Genomic DNA, 18668 nt, shown 5'->3' with positions numbered 1-18668 from the left:
ACAGAACACAGATTTTTTGTAAAGCCATCTCTTTGATGATGCCATTCCGTGCTGGTCTTGTCCTACTGCACCTTCTGTGAAAAGAATGGAGTTCACCAAAATAAAACAACCTAAATTGCTGCTGGCCATTTCCAGTCAGGAAATCAGCTGTTATTTCACGACATGACAGAGCCCAAGGACTCTGTTTCCTCACATGCCTTGGCATCCAATAAGAGGTTGTCGGGCTTGATGTCCCGGTGGATGAAGCCCAGCTGATGGATTGCATCTATTGCCAGAACAGTCTCAGAAATGTAGAACTGTGTTTCCTCTTCTGTCAAGGTGTCCTTCTTCATTAACAGGGTCATCATGTCACCTGAGCAAGGCAAAGAACTGTGTTACTGAAAAGGCACGCATGCACGCACGCACGCACGCACGCACGCACGTGTGTGTGTGCGTGTGTGTGTGTGTGTGTGTGTGTTTGGTAGGGCCTCAGGTAGCCTGGCTGGCCTGAAACTTCCTATGTGGCTGAGGATGACCCTGAACCCTTCATCCTCGTGTGTGTGTGTGTGTGTGTGTGTGTGTGTGTGGTAGGGCCTCAGGTACGCCGGGCTGGCCTGAAACTTCCTATGTGGCTGAGGATGACCTTGAACTCCTCATCCTCCTGCATCCATCTCCCCAGAGCTGGGCGTATGTCATCACGCCCAGCTAGAAAGGGGGAGTACTCTGCCAGAGCTTCCCTTGTGCATATGGACTTCTGTCTGAGTCAGCAAGCAGTGCACCTCTGACCATCTGTGGCCCCACGAGCGCACCACTGCAGAAGCGGAGCCACATGGTCTGCAATGGCACTGGGTGGACACTATGTGAATCACACCAGAGCAGAGCCGGTGTGAAGACAAGAAATGAATTCTGGGGAAGATAGGACTGAGCACACTGGAAACCAGGTTTTTGTATACTGCCTTGTTCTTAACTCTACACACATGACAGTACAGCTGGTTACAGTGAACACAGAATGGGAGAATTTAAAATGTACCAGCCTAAACATTCCTTCAAAACGGTATGATTTGTGATCAAATCATTTTGTATTATTAAGGAAATAAGTACTGAAAACAATTACTATAAACGCAGTAAATTCATTAGTAAACTAACGACAACATCGGTATAGAGCAAGGGGCGCCTGGCCAGTGCACTCTGCTACCCACCTCCAGGGAGAAACTCCATGATTAGATACAAGTTCCTCTTATCCTGAAAACTATAGAACATCTTCACCACCCAGGCGCCGTCCGCCTCCACCAAGATGTCTCTCTCTGCTCGGATGTGAGCCACCTAGATGAGAATGTTCTGAAAAAATAACTGCAGCACATTTCCAAGCTAACCTCCTCAGTTATCCATCCCCAACAGCCATGAAAGAACCTGGAGTGTGGGAAAATACTGCAACATAATCGCGTTCACGGTCCCTTTAACTACGGAGAATCACAGGAACCAGTTCACTCTGGCTTCTCTCATGTCTGAAAAGGTGAAGAGACTTTGCAGCCATGCAGATCAGCAAAGTCTTACTTGCTGTGTGACAGGGCTGTGGGTGCTGAGCTGTCTGCATTCTCACTGCAGTCAGATAAGGAAATATTTCAGGACGACCTCGCTATGGACTGGAAGTTTCTCCAAACTCCCTGTGCAGTCCCAACCTTCCCAGTATGACGTCAGCTTCTGAAAGGTGACTGAGGTCCAATGAGCTCATGGGGACGGGACTTGTGTCCTTACACAAAGGGACTCCCTCAGTCCTGTGAGGTGTGTGTGGTCTTCCTCACTCACCATGGAAAAGCCATGTGGTGGGCCTCATGAGAAGCAGCCAGCCAGGAAGAGCCTTCATCAGAACTAAAACCTACCAGAGCCCTGACCCAGGACAGAACATAACAAGCTTCTCCTGTGTAAGCCACCCAGCCTGTGTTCTTTTCTAATAGGAGCCCAAGCTGTACACTTGGAGAAGATTTAAACCTAATTGAAAAACACTGAAGTAGGCTACCAAATTAACAGCTTACATAGTAAGATATGTTCTTTAAAATCCCAGCTCGGACACTGCCTGTCACAGCGGCCCTGGGCACTGCCTGTGAGGTGCACAAGGCGGCCTGTGAGCACATACCTGCTCCTTTTCAAGCATGTCAGCTTTTCGCAGGATCTTCATGGCATAGATATGCCCGGTGTCTTTCTTCTGGACCAGACGCACCTAGAATGCAAACCTAAGCATTAAAAGAGTCACAATGATTTATTCCTTTTTGGGAAGCTATACAAACTCCCCACATACTTTTTGGGGAGATAATGTCTCATGTATCCAAGCCTAGCCTCATACTTGCTAAGTATCTGAGGATGACCTTGACCTTTGGATCCTCCTGCCTCCTGTACTGTAATTACGGACTTGAGCCACCACACCCCAATTCTGCAGTGCTGGAGTTGGAACTCAGGGATTTGTGCATGCTAGGCAAGAACATTACCACTTCAGCTACATCCTCAGTGACTACAATCTACTTTAATACCTATTTTAAACAACTTAAGAAATCTATTTTTGAGTGGCTACCCATACAAAGCAGCCCACCTCTCCGAAGGCCCCTCTTCCTATAACTTTCAGAGACTCAAAGTCATCCAGGCCAAGTCGCGTCCTTTTCAGCCGTAAGAACTCTGTTTCTTTGCGAGCATGCTGTGATCTGCGTAGCTTTTTCTATTGAAAGAAGACAATTTAAAAGGATGATTTTAGAATAAAGTCAGTTCAAAGGCATTTATAATATTAAAAGACAATACTCATGAAAACAGAAGTGTCTTATAGACTATGTACTAGTACCACAATCTATTTACCAAACCAAGTATTCAGTGAGCAAAGGAAAGAATAAAATAATATTATGAAAACATTTATAAATACCTGATAAGTCTGTATTCTTGAAATGGACTCTGAAATAGTTCATCTTTGTGTATGATACATATAACTCACTCTTTCATTTGAATGGTCACTTTGTTCATAAAAATAAGTCAGAAAATGCAGGTGCATTTTGTATGTACTGACTTGCTGTATGTACTGACTTATTGTATGTACTGACTTGTATGTACTAACTTGTAGGTACTGACTTGTTTTTGAGACAGAGTCTTACTAGAGTAACTCAGGCCTAGAACTCATGACAATCCTCTTGCCTCAGCCCTCCAAGGCCTGGGATTAAGCAGATCAGCATCAGCCACAAGGCTCTGCCTTCTCTGACACTGATTTTTACTTTGTCAGAAAATCTACTTTGCTTCAGTTCTATAATTTCCAAGGTGCTCTGTCACAACTACTGAAATCCATGACACAAAAGTCACACAATGGCAGCGTTTCCACAGAGATGCACGTATAGCAGAACTGAATCTTGGGTAAATTTCAGGAAACAGCTTGAAATGTCACATACCTTTCTGAAAACACAAAACTGCAAAAAAAATTATATACAAAATGCCATTAAAAAATCAAAGTAAGTACTCTCATAGTAATACTTGGATCCTACAAACCCCATAAAAGTAGCAGCTGTTGATGAGCACCACTGAAGACTGCATTTGAACAGGCATCGCTTCACTGTGCTGAACCTCACCTGCCCCTCACCCAGTAAGAGTCAAGTTTATGACAGACAGTCCCTAGTAGAGGTGTGAAGTGGGAGATAAGGTGAAAACATTCAACGTATTCATGTCCAACAGACCCCATCAAGCTTTCAGGGGTCAGCATAATGGAAACACGTCACATGGCTGTTAACAGCTCAGCTCAGAAACATCGCTCCCAGATGCAGCTCAAGGTGTAACCACCACACTGCCCTACTCCTGCACGTCTCTGTTTTAAACTCTGGTGAACAATTAATTGGAAGTATGTGTGAGATCAATACACAATTCTAATACCTCAACAGAATTAAGAGGAAATCAAGCAATTGTCTCCCATTCAAACAGCTCAATGAAGTTATTTACATTTTTATTTTGTGTACATGTGCTTGTGCATGCATGTGGAGGTCAGAGGACGACTTTTGGAGAGGGGGCTCTTTCCTTCCACCACTGATCCAACTCAGGCTGTCAGGTTTGGCAGCAGGCACTGCTACCCACTGGCCCACAATGTAAGTCACACAGACCCATCAGTGGTGGCAATTACGACAGTGTGAAAACAAAAAAGTCAAAAGGGCAAACTAAAAAGCTCTGTATCATACTCCACACACATAAGACTGAGGTGCCATTAACAGCCTTTTCACACCCAACACTGAGTGCCAGCACAGTGGTACTGTGCCTAAGTAGGCAATAGTGAAGGAGAAGGTCCAAGTTCTTGTGTGTGTGTTCGAGTGTGTGCTTGTGTGTCTGTGTGCATGTGTGTGTACGCTAGAAACCAGGCAATAAAGGAAAGAAAGCTGCAACAATCGTTCCATCTTCAAACACCTATCCAGACCTAGTAGCTAGGTGTTAGTTTTAAAAAGGACTGCACAAGGCCGGGCGTGGTGGCCCACGCCTTTAGTCCCACCACTCCGGAGGCAGAGGTAGGCGGAGCTCTGTGAACGCAAGGCCAGCTTGGTCTACAGAGTGAGTTCAAGGCCAGCTGGGGCTACAGGAGACCCTGTCTCAAAATAAAAGGACTGCACTTATCTGCAGGTCGTTTAACCTTCAGGACTGTGGTTTTCTCCTTTGAAGGCCACTTGGTGGCACTATAGCACCATGTCCCTCACAGTAATAAAAAAGGTTGCTTTCATTTGTACTAACTACACACACTAAATGAATGTAAGAATGTGAAAGACAATTCCGAATCTCTCTTTTTTGTGAGTTCTACGACACTACAGTAGGGTTTAGATATGGTAGGGGTCTGTCTGCTCTGAACAGAAAAGACCTAATTATGCAGTTTTATAAAATGTGCTTTTGATCCATAAATAAGTCAAAACAAAACAAAACAAGTTCACTGAGTACCCAGTACCCAACAGCTGTAGAATGCAGCAAGCAGAGAGCTCACAGTCTGCCAGAGCACAGCCCTTCAACAGCGGGGGTCCAGGTGGAACCTGCCTGCAGCACCATGCATCGCCCAGGGACAGTCCACTCCACACTTTGAGTCAGCGCTGTGCTCCAGAGGGAGCTGATGAAAAGCATGCTGTGGATGGCTCAGGGTACGGACTCCAGAACCTCCACAGGCAAGCGCATCTCCATGCTAATCCGTCCGTTCCTCTCCTACAAGAATCTGTGAGCAGATGCCACTTCATGGCTCTCTTCTGCAGCACGAGCTGCTGATTTGGTCTCCCCTAAGAAATAATCACCCATGCGTGACGGATTTCTTTTCTTTGTTTCTTCCATTTTTTTTTTTTTTTTTTTTTTTTTTTTTTTCACATTGGCTGGCTTGGCCAATCATCTTTAGATGGCCAAGTTTTTTTTTGGGGGGGGTTATTGTTTGTTTTGTTTTTTGTTGTTTTTTTTTTTTTTTTTTTTTTTTTTTGGTATTTTGAAACAGGGTCTCACTCTGTGCCTGGCCTTGAACTTGTGGCAATTCTCCTACTTAGCCTCCCTAGTGCTGGAATGGCAGTCCATTTCTTTTCAAATGGATGGTGGACCTCAGCTTCCTGTACGGCAGACAGTGTACTCAAAGCTCTGAGATTCGCAGGTGCAGCAGGTGTGCTTCTCCGGGTACACTGTTTTACGGACCGCACGTGGTGTGATGCTCTCACGGCTCACTCATCAACGATCCATGGACAGTTTTCTATTACCAGTGAAGGTAGTGATTTTCATTAAAGAACTGCATTTATTTTATTTTATTTTTTTGTCTTTTTGAGACAGGGTCTCCCTGTAGCCCCAGCTGTCCTGGAACTCACTGTGTAGACCAGGCTGGACTCAATCATACAGAACTTTACTGAAAACCCACACTGGGGCTGGGGAGATAGCTCGGTAGGTATCATGTCTGCCACGCAAACCCAAAAACCCACATAAAGAGGCCAGGGGTGGAAGCCAGGTGTGGTGGTGCATGCCTTTAGTCCCAGTACTCGGGAGGCAGAGACAGGTAGATCTCTGAGTCCAAGGCCAACCTGGTCTATACAGTGACTTCCAGGCTAGCTGGGAGATGGGGCAGGGAGACCCAGTCTCAAAAAGACAAATATATCTTACAGAACAAAACCCTGGAGTTTTAAAACTAAGCATTATGAACCACAGACTACTTTGGAAGTAAAATGAGTTGACATTTTCTACAAAGCATTTATAAGAACTAAAGAAAATTGCTGATGCCCACCAGATGGTGCCAAGGGGAAGCAATGAAGTGTGTTCAGCTTTCAGAGACTTTACCAGGACTGCAACTTGATTTTATTCTAATCACTTTCCAGATCTTTAAAAAGCAAGTGATTGTGTATAAAAGTCCAAGCTCCCAGGTTTTCTTGAACACCAAGCACTTGGCCATGCTGGGCTAGGTGAAAGGGTAGCTGCTCCCTACTTGTCAGTGCCCACAACTGAAGCCAGTCACCAGGAACATGGCTGACTAGGCCTAGCTTTTGGATTCTTACTGAAAATAATGGGTCTTCATGAACAGACAAGGATTAAACATATTATAAAACACAACTACTATTCCCCTGCCCCCGTTTTGAGACAGAGTCTCGCGTGTTGCTATGTAGTCCAGGACACTGGAGATTCTCCCACCTCAAGCTTCTGAGTGCAGGGATTACAGGAACCACCATGCTCAGCATAGGCCTCTGTCCCTATAGCCTTTCCTCTAGACTTCAAACTAAGACCTTGTGTTTTACATACATAAGCCGCAGAACAAGCACGGAGAAAGCAAGCTGACACCGACCGCTCTGCTGGCTTTGAGTGCTGGCAGGTGCGAAGCTCGCTATCAGAAGGTAAAAGCACTCACTACTCTAACCCAACTGTGAACCAAGAGCCACAGTAACAACGGGCCTGGCAGGACACGCCCACGAGGGTAACAGTGGCATGAGTGCTGTGGGAGCCACCAACCACTACCAGCCTGGGTTTAAAGCCGCTTTACGAGATACTTGGCACTGGTATCAGGACCAAGAACCTGTGGTCACAGGCCATAGGGCATAACCTACTACTGTCACCCTGCTAAATGGACATGGTACTCAACCAAGTCCCAAGAACTTACTGTTACCCACAGATTCATGCATCTCTCCATGCCCACCAGAGAAGCTGCTTCCTACTACACATGATGATTAACACAGAGACCCACAGCTGGTCAATGTGCAGAGAACAAGAGACTGCAGAGCACTCATCCCTAAAGGGACTCCTGTGTCACTCCCTCTCCTCCCAGGGCTCAGGGCTTACTGCAGAGCGGTCCTCCCTAAAGGGACTCCTGCGTCACTCCCTCTCCTCCGAGAGCTCAGGGCTTACTGCAGGAGGAGGTATAAAGATTTTAAGAGCCAGAGGTGGTGGCTGAATTCAAGGAAACTGTGTCTTCCAGACACAACAGGGCAGTTGCACATAGGAACTCACAGTGGTTGTGACAGCACGTCCAAGATCTGTGCAAGCTCAACCAGACAAAATACCAGCTTCAAGGGGGACAGTGAGCACAAAGCCCGACCCCTAGCTGAGGATCTTCAGGCAACTGAAAGCTGTGGGGAAAGGGCAGTCAAGTTTTATTAAAGGTGCGGTGCTGGTGGGCCGACCACATTCCAAGGTTGGACCTACAGCCAAGTATCTGCGGAACACAAACTTGATAGGCCTTAAGGAAAAATAATAGAGGCCATGAAGTGAGGGGAATAATAGGGTTGGGGGAGGGGACCTGAGAGGAGGTGGGGGAAGGGTTCTGAATATGTTTTTTAAAATTGTATGAAATTCTTAAAAAAGCAATAAAAAAGAACTTGTGTTTGATTTCTATATCAGTACAGTTATTATTAGCTATAAGAAAGCTACACCATTAATCAGAAAAATACGGAAAGATGCACTCACTTTTACTTTGTCCTAGGGATTAGGGTACAAATTTATTTTTGTGTATGAGTGTACTGCCTGCATGTGTGTAAGTGCACCTGTGTCGTGCAATGCCACAGAGGTCAGGAGAGAGTGTTGGATCCCCTGGAGCTAGAGTTATAGACAGTTATTAGCTGCCATGTAGGTGCTGGGAATCAAACATGGGTCCTGTGCAAGAGCAGCCAATGCTCTGGACTGCTGAGCATCTCTCCAGCCCCAGGATACAGTCTTAAGTTACTAGTTTCTCACTAAAATTTAAAGATGAAATGAGTTTTTGAAACACTAACTTCATGTAAATAATAACATTTAAGTATAAAAATGTTTGCCTTTTCTACCTTTCATAAAACGCTCCAGCATTAATAAACATTGCAACCACAAAGATGGGGAAACAGACTATGGCAGCTTGGCCCTCACTGGAAGTCAACTCTTTAACTTAAGACTCTTCTGATGACCAAACACTCAAGTAATGTAGGAGTGACTCCATCGGCTGGAAACTAAGGCACGTCTTCATCACCTGTGCCGAGGCTGGCTTCCACTGCTGCAGGCAACTGTCCTTAACCTTCTCTTCCTGCTCACTTTACAGCACAAGTTCACTACTCTGCATATATATTCACTATTTGCATATATCTCTGACTTGAGATTCCAAACAGTTGTTACCTCTTCCCGGAGACCGTCTCTGATTCCCTGAAGGGGTAACTGGGGTATTTTCAGTTTGCTACCTTCCATGATATACATACATTTTTTTACTTATTTGGAGGGGGCCCTACTAGGATCAAACCTAGGACTCTGCACTCTGTCCTGAGCTATACGTCCAGTCCCTACCATGTATACCTGGGCATGCATGTATGTGTGCGCATCCCCAACATAATATACACGCTCTCCTTCCGGTCTGTAGACTCCCTGAAGGCAAGGAGGCACTGCTCATGACTCCCTCTGGGATGCATCAGGTTCAGTGGCACTTGTGGTCTCTGGGAAGACGATGTTTTTAGGCTACCACAGGGACAGAACAGTGTTACAGCAGACGCAGGACAATCACCTGAGCACTAGGTTAGAGTTCCTAGTGGGGTGACGCACGCTGACCTAAAACTCCTGAAGAATGACCGGGGTGGGGAGGAGAAACAGTTCCAAGTGGCAGAGACGGATATGTGGATATGAAGGGAAATCTGCAATTCAGCGTGGGCCCGGCTGTGGGTGGGTGGTAAGAGACAAAGCTAGAGGACAGAGGCCTCTGCTCAAGAGGCCTGTACTGTAGTGAAGGGTAGGAAGCAGGTCTGGTTTCCAGTGTGCAGAAAAACCAGGGATAGGAGGGAGAGGCCATCTCAGACAGTCACTCATCAGTGAAATGTATGGCAGTCCAAAGGGGCAGAGACACCCATCTGCAGAAACAAATGCCTTAAAAGTATTTAGGGAAAACTTGAGGGGTGAGCATTGGGCTGACTCCCGTGCATGGCCTGGTTCACACACCAGAGCACTGTAGACAGTATTCACTGAAGAAATGTTCTTGGGGGGGGAAAGAGCTCTCTCCTTCTAAGGTGCTGCCCCTCGCTAGTTCTTCATCACTGTGATAAACACTCCGACCGAGCCCAACTTGGGGAAGAAAAGCTTACAAGTCCTGATCAGAGCTTATCCTTGAGAGAAGCCAGGACCCAAGTGCAGGACAGGAACCTGGAGGCAGGAGCTAGAGCCCAGGCCACGGAGGAGCACAGCTTACTGGTCTGTTCCTCTGCCCATGCTCAGCCTGCTTTCTTATTCAACCCACCTGCCCAGGGGTGGCACCACTCACAGTGGGCAGGGGCGGTATGTGGCCCTCCCACATCACTCAACCACCAAGAAAGTACCTCACAGACATGGCCACATGCCAATCTGATCCCCAACTGAAGCTCCCTCTTCCCAGGTGTGTCAAGTCGGCAGCAAAGCCAATCACGGCAGTAGCTTTGTGTACAACACAGCAAGAAGCAAGACACACCATGGAGACCTCAGCATGGCTGACACCGACATGCAACGCTGTGCTACCTCTGCTCAGTGCAGCAGACAGCCGCCTTACCTCCTCATCTGCCAGCCCTTCTTCTTCCATGGCCACTTCCAATTTCTTCTGCCTTTTCAAAAGAAAAAAATATTGAGAATTTAAGTATGTTTCTAACTATTTCCCCAGAAGAATACATACTTACTTATTCAAGTGAATCACTCCGGCATGCTATGCTAAGAAAATCTTTCAAGCTGCATCAAGATTCATCTACTCACCATGAACAGCTCTTTCTCAAAATACAAACTGACATTAGCCCCTCGTGCTGACCAGAGCCCCTTTTCTCACTTAGTACAAAATGAACTGCTCTAAGTCTCCTACCTGAAGCTTAACTTTCCTAACTAAGGAAAGACTGAGTGCAACTGCAGGTGCTTTATTAAAATTCTGTGGATACTGGACAGCATAGGTTCAGAAAAATAACACTCATCAAAACATTTGCTTTTCCAGCTAAGTTCAGTTGTTTGGTTTTTCTTTTTTCCCTTTTTTTTAACATGAAGTTAGCTGGGTTATACACTTCTGATGGAGTGAAGATAGGGTAACTGGGGAGAGGGCTGTGGCACACACTGCAGCTCATTAAGAGAACAGTATCTGATTTCTCTGGTGTTGGTTTTTCCTAAATATAAGTCTGGACAACTCATCCTAATTAGCTTGGACTGCAACAAAGACTAACGCTTCTGGGTTTCCCCAACGAGGATGGTAACTGCTGTTCATGGTAATACATCCAAAGATAAGCTCCTCTAAAAATATTTTTTTATTGCTAGGCGTGGTGGCGCACACCTTTAATCCCAGCACTTGGGAGGCAGAGGCAGGCAGATCTCTGTGAGTTGAAGGCCAGCCTGGTCTACACAGTGAGTTCCAGGACACCTGGGGCTACAAGGAGACCCTGTCTCAAAAAAAAGACAAAAAAAATTATTTTTAATTATTTTAAAATTATTATGGAGGTGTGTGTCTGTCTGGGGATATGTGCACATGAGTGCAGGTGTCCACAGAGGCCGGAAGCATTGGATCCCTTGGAGCTGGAGGGATAGGTGGTTGTGAACCATCCAACATGGGTGTTGGGAACTGATTTCGGGTCTTCTTAAGAGCTGCAAGAGTTCTTAACTGCTGAACCATAACTCCAGCCCTGACAAGCTCCTTTTAAAGCAGGATTAAGATCAATTCCTTTTCTTTCCTATGCAAAATTCACTATAATAGCACCAGACACCTGTGGGCAACTCAGCAGCTCAACAAAGAAGGTGAAGCCCAGTGACCTTCCCACACTCACTCAGGCATCCGCCGCAGGGTCTGTCACTGGTTCTGACCTTTGTTTACACATTATTCTTCAGGCCTGGCCTTGAGAGAACCGTGCTCTCAGCACCTGCTCTTCCCTGCCCTGTGCAGGGAGGGTCCTTAGGACTGCTAGGTGGATCTGCTTCAGATTTTCTACAGAATGAATCCCAGGAGCAGGAGGCCACCTTTCAGGAGGGACTGTTTACACAGGCAGACTGACCACCTGTCAAATCCCATCTTGCCAAGGTCAACACTTCATGAACTCGTCCTTACGCTGGCAAAATTCTTTATCCATGCCCATCATGTTTGACAGGAAACTCCAACCATGACTTCTCTTGTAACCCCAGCTGGGCATGGTGGCCTACCTGTGACCTAGCACTCAGGAGGCTTAGGCAGGGGCACTGCGAAGTCATACAGGCCAGCCTGGTTACAGTATGAGATGATGTCTCAAACCTGCCCCTGACGTAATCACAGTGATTTTCCCTCCAAACGCTCTCACTTCCCTCTAGTTAGCGCCTTATTAGGCTCATGCATTTATCCTTAATTAAACCTCAAAAATAAATCACAAGTTTTCCTACAGTGTGCCTTTAGAAAACAGGAACTCGCTAGCTAATCTGATTTCCATGGCACCAAGTTTGAAACTGCCTTAAAAAAATAATTTTTTGTGTATTTTTTACTGACTTTTTGAGTATTTCATACACAACACCATAACAGTCTTTATCCCCTTCCCCATCTGCACCCTCTTATAGCCCCTGCACTGGATTTCATGCATTGTCATTTATGTTAAGGCCCAGTGATTCCAATTACTTCCCTCTTGACTTAAATTTTATCACTGGAAAATGCTTCAACTCTTTTGTGTGTGTGTGTGTGTGTGTGTGTGTGTGTGTGCATGTACACCTGTGTGAGCATGTGTGTGCTTCAACTCGTGTGTGGGCGTGTATGTACATGTGTATACCTGTGTGAGCATGTGTGTGCAGACACACAGGCCCCAGACATGTTAGGCAACTGCTCTACCCTGCCTTAATTCTATCTTTTAATTTACTTTATGTGTATGAGTGTTTTGCCTGCATGTATGTAAGTGCATCACATGTGTGCAGTGCCCAAGGAGGTCAGACAAGTCCACTGGACCCCCTGGAACTGGAGTTAGGGATGGCTGTGAGGTGCCATGTGGGTGCTGGGAACCTAACCCTGGTCCTCTAGAAGAGTGGTACTCTGAACCAGTGAGCATCTCTTCAGCCTCGTTCTACTTTTTAAATGTCTACCATATTGCCATCATCACTATTTCTATGGTTCGTACGGTGCTCCTTGATTTATGATAGCCATATCCCAATAAATTCAGCATAGATTGAGACATGACTTCAAAGTGCATGAACGCATCTACCTACCAGACATCACGGCTTAGCAACCCAGACTAGCAGTGTTGTCTGTTTCCCCTTGTGATCATGCGGCTGACCAGGTGGGGCTCACTGGCACTGCCCAGCATCAGCAGAGCACAAATCCTTAGTCTGGGAAGAGATCAAATATTCTGTTTGTGTTCCGAATAGCTCTGGCTGGCCTAGAACCTATTATGCAGGCCAGGCTGCCCTCAAACTTCTTGCAATTCTCCTGCCTCTACCTCTCAAGTCCTGGCAAGTGCCTCCATGTCTGGCCAAAATAGAAAATTTAAACCCAAATTCTAATTTCTACTGAACCTGTTCCACTTTTACACGCCCCCACCCCCCATGGAGTCTGGCTCTATTGTCCAGACTGGCCTTGAACTCACACTTGTAATCCCTCTGCTTCCTGGGTGCTAGGACTACAGGCATGCACCACCATGCCAGGCTTGCGTATCATGTTCACATGGTCCTAAACATGAAGTCAGAGAGTGCCTGCACAATGTACCCACGTATTTGCCATCTTGACCTCTTCGGGAATTTCTGCTGGCAGTAAACAGTACTTCTGGTTTGTCTCTGCTCCAGTCTTGTTCCCCTCGACCTTCAGGATCTTAGTGAAGTCACTCTTGACTACCACTCATGTCTTAGCCCTCACATAGTCCTACTCTGCCTCTGAACCAACTTCTCTGAGTATTTCTATTCACTAAGTCTCTCCTCACCTGGGTCTGACCTGCAGTGGCCTGTCTTCTTCTCCAGCCCTGGTACACCACCCCACCGCACCCCACCCGGCTCTGCCGGTAAGATTTCAATCAGTGCCGACTCGGCGCTCTCACACTGCTGCCTTTCTTAGCCAATCTTTCTCACTCATCAGCTCTTCTCTACTCAGATCATCTCTCCTACTTCAAGCTGGACCACATCCCCAGCCTTTCCCACTTGTAGGTCTCCATCTCTCCCATGCACACTACAAGTCACAGTTACAGCTGCCTTCCAGAGAAACACTCTGATCATTTAATTCTACTTTTAAAATCTTGCAGATTCCCCATGCAGCAAATCACCAGCTGCTCGGAATGCTGAGAGCAGGGATTTCTTGTGCCTGAATGGAAGGTGACTTCCTCACACCCTCTCCTGCTCCCCTACCCTCTCCTTCCTTCTACGATATAGGAGACTACTCTTCCCTTACAACCCTGCTCGGTGTCATCACCATTTCGGAAGCGTTCCCACGGCCACAGCCAAAGCAACCGCTCCTCCCTCGGTCCCCCTCTACTGCAAACCTCCATCTCTCATGCCATGTTTAGGCACACCCGTACCCTCACCAGGCTGTAACTTTCACGGAGGCAATGTGACAGCCACTCTTTTTTTAATTCTTCAATTAAAGAATCGAAGCCACTGATACACAGCACTGTGAATGTTATCAACTGAAGTCGGTCATTTCTAAAGCATTCCTCTAAAGAAAACCATGAAGATATATCATGTTGTCAAAGCTAGAAAAGGTTTGATTAAATCATTGCTTGACACATGTTACAAATATATGTACACAAGACTTTGGGAACCCAGGAACTTGTTCCGTGGAAACAGAACAAGCATCTAGGTGCACCGTCAGTGCAGGAAAGTCAGAAACAGCCAGGAAGGAGCCACAAAACTGAGATTACCAAGGAAAATCCCATTTCCCATCCAATCACAGCGAAAGTTTATTGACCAAGCTTTTGGCCAGCCTTAACTATACCTGGTCTCTCTTTCTTCATGCTGCAGAATCAGGTTGCTGTAAAAATTCTCCAATGTGAGCTTGGCCACGGTCACTCTTTCCCGGGTATGGTTGCTCATAGGAAAGGTGGCTGTCGCCCCTGCTGTCACTGCCATAGTAACAGGAACTGAAATGACATATTAAAACCAAGTTATTCAGCAGGAAACAAACTCACCCATTTCTTATACAAAACTCAAAAATGTTTAATTTCTATAAGAATAATGCTACTACTGGTTAACAATCCAAGGTTTCCATGTTATAAATAATGCAAAGCTCACTGCTGGGATCCCAGCATCAGCCACCCCAAGGTGCATGGTTCCCAAAGCCAAAGAAATTAATCCTGTCCTGGCAAAACAGAAGTTACTACAGCGAAGAAGTTCTAACAACAGCCCACATATTAACAGACACACTAACATACAAAGGGCCGCATCTGGCAGCATTCAAAACAAGGAAGCCTCCGTCCACCTTGCTGATTTATTAATGACTAATTAAAATTTACGAGTTTGCTGATAGTTACGTTCCCAGTAAATGTTTCCTAAGATGTGACATAGTTCAGATAGTGAGAGAACTTCTCCAGGTGGATCCTGTGACACAGTATGTCCCAGAAGCTGTGCACACAGGCAGAGGGCAACTTACACAGGTATATGTCTCAGGGGTTGGGGTCGCTTAAACAGCATTACAACAGGGGGCAGTGCACTTTCCTGAGGGTCATCTCATTTTCAAATTAAACTCAAACACCTGTAAGAACCAGGCAGGAGAGAGAAATGTGTGAATTAAGCCAGGATAGTAGCATGAAGCTTTGGACAGCATGTGTCTGCTCAGAGGCTCCCAAGCTCTGACTTTTAGAAACCCTGGGCCAGCCTAGCAAAGCACTGATTTGAAGATAGTGTCATCAGTTACGGGATGCAAGGAACCTGAAGAATGAGGCAAAGTGGCTGTTTCCCAGGGAAACTGAACTCTACTGTTGCTGCTGATAGAACCACTTGTGAGGGACTTGCTGACCACAGGCTTTGTCTCAGCCAAAAAGATGAAAGTGTTCGTATATTACAGGAGTTTTTCCATCTTTTTAAAAATTTTTGTTATTTTTATTTTTTATGTGTATATTGTCTGCATATGTATATAAGTGTACCTGTGGCATACAATGCCCACGGAGGTCGGAACAGGTCATCGGATTCCCTGGAACTGGAGTTACAGGCTTGTTAGCCACCATGTGGGTGCTGGTCATCAAACTCGGGCCCTCTGCAAGAGCAGCCAGTGCTCCTAACAGCTGAGCCATCTCTCTGGCCCCAAGTTTTTGCTTCTTTAAGGAGATCATAACAGACCATTCTGGACAAGAGTCAGCTTGCCAAACCATCCCAAGTTCCACTTTAACAGAGGAGCATTCCCTCCAAACCCGCTGCCACCCCAACACCCACCACACTTTAGCTACAAAGGCACAGGGCTCTGTAGGAAAACCTGAGTGGGCTAGATTCAGGGGTGGTAGAATGAAACAAAAGAGTTCCTGTTCGTCAACAGCCAGTGAGTTCAAGCACAGGTTAAAAATATGTAATCCATCGCCTTTAATCCCAGCACTTGGGAAACAAGAGGCAGGCAGATCTCTATGTGGATCTCTATGAGTTCAAGGCCAGCCTGGTCTACATAGCAAGTTTCAGATCAGCTGGGGCTAGAGGGAAACCCTGTCTCAAAAAAAACCCAACCCCCTCCCCCCCCAAAAAAAAGTAATCCAAGCACAGTGACTCCCACTTCTGGTTGTCTTATGGTTTATATGCAATGTATGGCCTGAACCTCAAACTCACCCTATCTGAGATGGAATCTACTGTTCTCACATGATAAACCTGTTCTTCTGCAGTCTATGTAAATCTTTTCAAAACGAGCTGACCTTGTCTCTTGCTAATCCTGCAATCTCAGAAAAATCTGTTATTTTATTCATTGACTGTCCCTACCCCCACCCGCTTCCAGTTCTTAAGGTGACAGCACTCTATCTCCTCCTTAGGACGGTTACCTGAGGCTTAGGACCCTCACACAGCAATAGGCTATGGAGTCAGGACTCCAGCTCCAACTCACTTTTAAGCCTTTCATGCTGTCTCCCAATACCCCTGTGGCTCCTTCATGCCTGCAGTCCCTCACACGACCTACTATGGAGTTAGATGTTCAGGAATCCAATCCTTTGTGGCCCCAGCTCCATCCTCCAGCAGTGCCTTCTCTACCCTCTACCACAGATGGACATACCGGCTGCTCCTCTCTGGATGGTCTCTAACATTTATATCTGTATTGCAGGCACTGGTGTCCCGTCATTAGCAATCCATTTGCCCATCCCTCTAAACCAGAGGCAGGAGTTTTCTTTGTGAATATTTACCACAACATCATATCTGACACAGAGCACACATTAATGAATGACTGAACCCAACTTACAAATGCAGACAGTGGAAAGTCATGGAAGAGCTCAGAAAAGGCAAAGCCCTCTGCTGACTCCTGGAGTCAGAGATTCAGTTCTAATCCCATCTGGATCACAAGGTCTGATTCCAGCCAGCAGAACAGTGCTCCAACCACATTTCCTCAGAGGAATTAGAACCTGTGCTCTGCCCAGTTCATAGGCCTGTCTGAGGCCACCTGAGATAAGGCCCAGGGAATCCACAGGGAACCCACAGAAAAGCCACGATGCTTACGCAGAGCTAAGCTATTTCCAGAGGCACTTAGTTTCATTTAAAAAATTATTTCATGCTCTAATAACAGTATTATTTCTTTAAAAGGTTAATAGGGCTGGGCGTAGTAGCACCTATTATCCCAGCACTTAGGCGGCAGAGGCGGGTGGATCACTGTGAGTTCAAGGCCAGCGTGGGCTACATAGTGAGTTCCAGGCCAGCTAGGGCTACAGAGAGACCCTGCTTCAAAAAGACCAAAAAAAAAAAAAAAAAAAAAAAATAAAAAAAAAGCAGAAAAAAAAAAAAAAAAAAAAAAAAAGTTAATAATAAAAAAAGTAGACCAGGAATTGGCAAGGCCATGTGATCTATAAGGGCCAAACTGCTCAACTGAACACCATACAAAACACTGCAAAAACCTCAGTCACTGGGCTTACGTTCTGCTTCTGGGTTAGATGCTAAAAAGATGAAGAGGAACAAAGATGCTGTACAGCCAGCAGCTCCCAATCATGTTTGCTGTCAGGACTGGGAGGCAAGAGAAGCATGGACCAAAACTCACAGCATTTAAGTCAACTTCAGAAACCTGTCATAGGGGCTGGAGAGATGGATGACCAGGCAGGTAAGAGAGCACTCACTGGCTACTCTTGCGGAGGACCCAGGTTCAATTCCCAGCACCCACATGGCAGTCAACAATTGCCTATAACTCCAGTTCCAGGTGATCTGATGTCCTCTTCTGCCCTCCATGGGCATTGCGTGCATGTGATACACTTACATACACGCAAGCAAAACAGTCATACATAAATTTAAATTTTTTTAAATAATTTTTTGGGGGTCTTTTTGAGACAGGGTCTTCCAGTAGGCCCAGCTGGCCTAGAACTCACTATGTAGACCAGGCTGGCCCTTAAAACCTCCAACCAAGAGCGGACCCAAAGGGCTTTAGGAAGTCTGTGTGCCCTCCTCCTGGCAACATGCACCCGTGACCACGGAAGTGCCCAGGATATCAGCAGCTGTGAAGACAATGCCTGACAAGTGCTTTACCAGTTCCTGGGAGGAAAAAACAGCCAGGACCGAACTGTGATTGTTCCAGGCCTAAACAATCTCTTCACAAAGTCAAGGAGGAAGAAGCAAACAACCTTTTCATAACGGCTCTTTAAAAAAATGCAGAGACATCAATTACAGTTATGTGACATAAATAGTGCTTGGAGAAGTCAGAAAGATGGGAAAAGGGAGGGGGGAGGAAAGGAGGAAGAGAGGGAGGGAGGGAGACAGCCTTAGAGGGAGCTGACTGGTTGCCTGGGGGCTTTGCAGAATGTACTCCCTGATCAGTCTGCCAAGGTACAAGATGTGGTGGTCAGCAATTAAATTCTGGAAGCTACTATTCCCTAACCAAGCTCACAGCAGATTGATAAACAAGAGAGAAAAGCAACTTACTGGTTTTCACAGCAGAGATGGAGCCAGGAACAGGCCCTGCACATTGAAAGCATGCTAGGACAGCTAGAGTCGGTGAGCACAGCAACCAGAGAAAAGTTATTCAGCATAAACAGCTGACAACTCCAGGACCTCCCCGGCAGGTGGCTAGAGATGACAACATAAGCCCAAGGCTCATCCAACTTCCCAAGATGAAGCAGGTCAGAGGTAGGAAGGAAGATGCCTGGAAAACCCCTGAACACAGTTCTGTGTAAGACAAAAGTGTCAGGGGAGGCTAGAGAGACAGTTCAGTCGGG

General features: G+C 46.2%; 1 protein-coding gene across 7 annotated transcripts in view; it reads right to left on the bottom strand.

Annotated features, from left to right (window-relative positions):
- Positions 1-18668, bottom strand: part of Stk38l (serine/threonine kinase 38 like) — a 65937-nt gene that overhangs the window by 9148 nt on the left and 38121 nt on the right. For 5 of the 7 annotated variants that reach the window (XR_003851677.1, XM_029570291.1, XM_008846882.3 and 2 more), the window contains 6 exons: positions 14288-14432; positions 9944-9995; positions 2564-2686; positions 2114-2197; positions 1179-1302; positions 198-352 (listed from right to left, as the gene is read on the bottom strand). Coding sequence is in view for 6 of the 7 variants with exons in the window: in XM_029570288.1 (XP_029426148.1) it covers positions 198-352; positions 1179-1302; positions 2114-2197; positions 2564-2686; positions 9944-9995; positions 14288-14432 (683 nt within the window). In the remaining variant the exon portion in view is untranslated. Of the gene's footprint in view, positions 1-197; positions 353-1178; positions 1303-2113; positions 2198-2563; positions 2687-9943; positions 9996-14287; positions 14433-14941; positions 15044-18668 lie in introns of all 7 variants that reach the window. The other 2 variants (XM_029570289.1, XM_008846883.3) reach the window with 1 other exon arrangement.

The sequence above is a fragment of the Nannospalax galili genome, unplaced genomic scaffold (genome assembly GCF_000622305.1).
Source record: "Nannospalax galili isolate Female #2095 unplaced genomic scaffold, S.galili_v1.0 scaffold763, whole genome shotgun sequence".
In the NCBI taxonomy this organism is placed as follows: domain Eukaryota; kingdom Metazoa; phylum Chordata; class Mammalia; order Rodentia; family Spalacidae; genus Nannospalax; species Nannospalax galili.
This window is presented reverse-complemented; position numbering and strand designations above follow the sequence as displayed.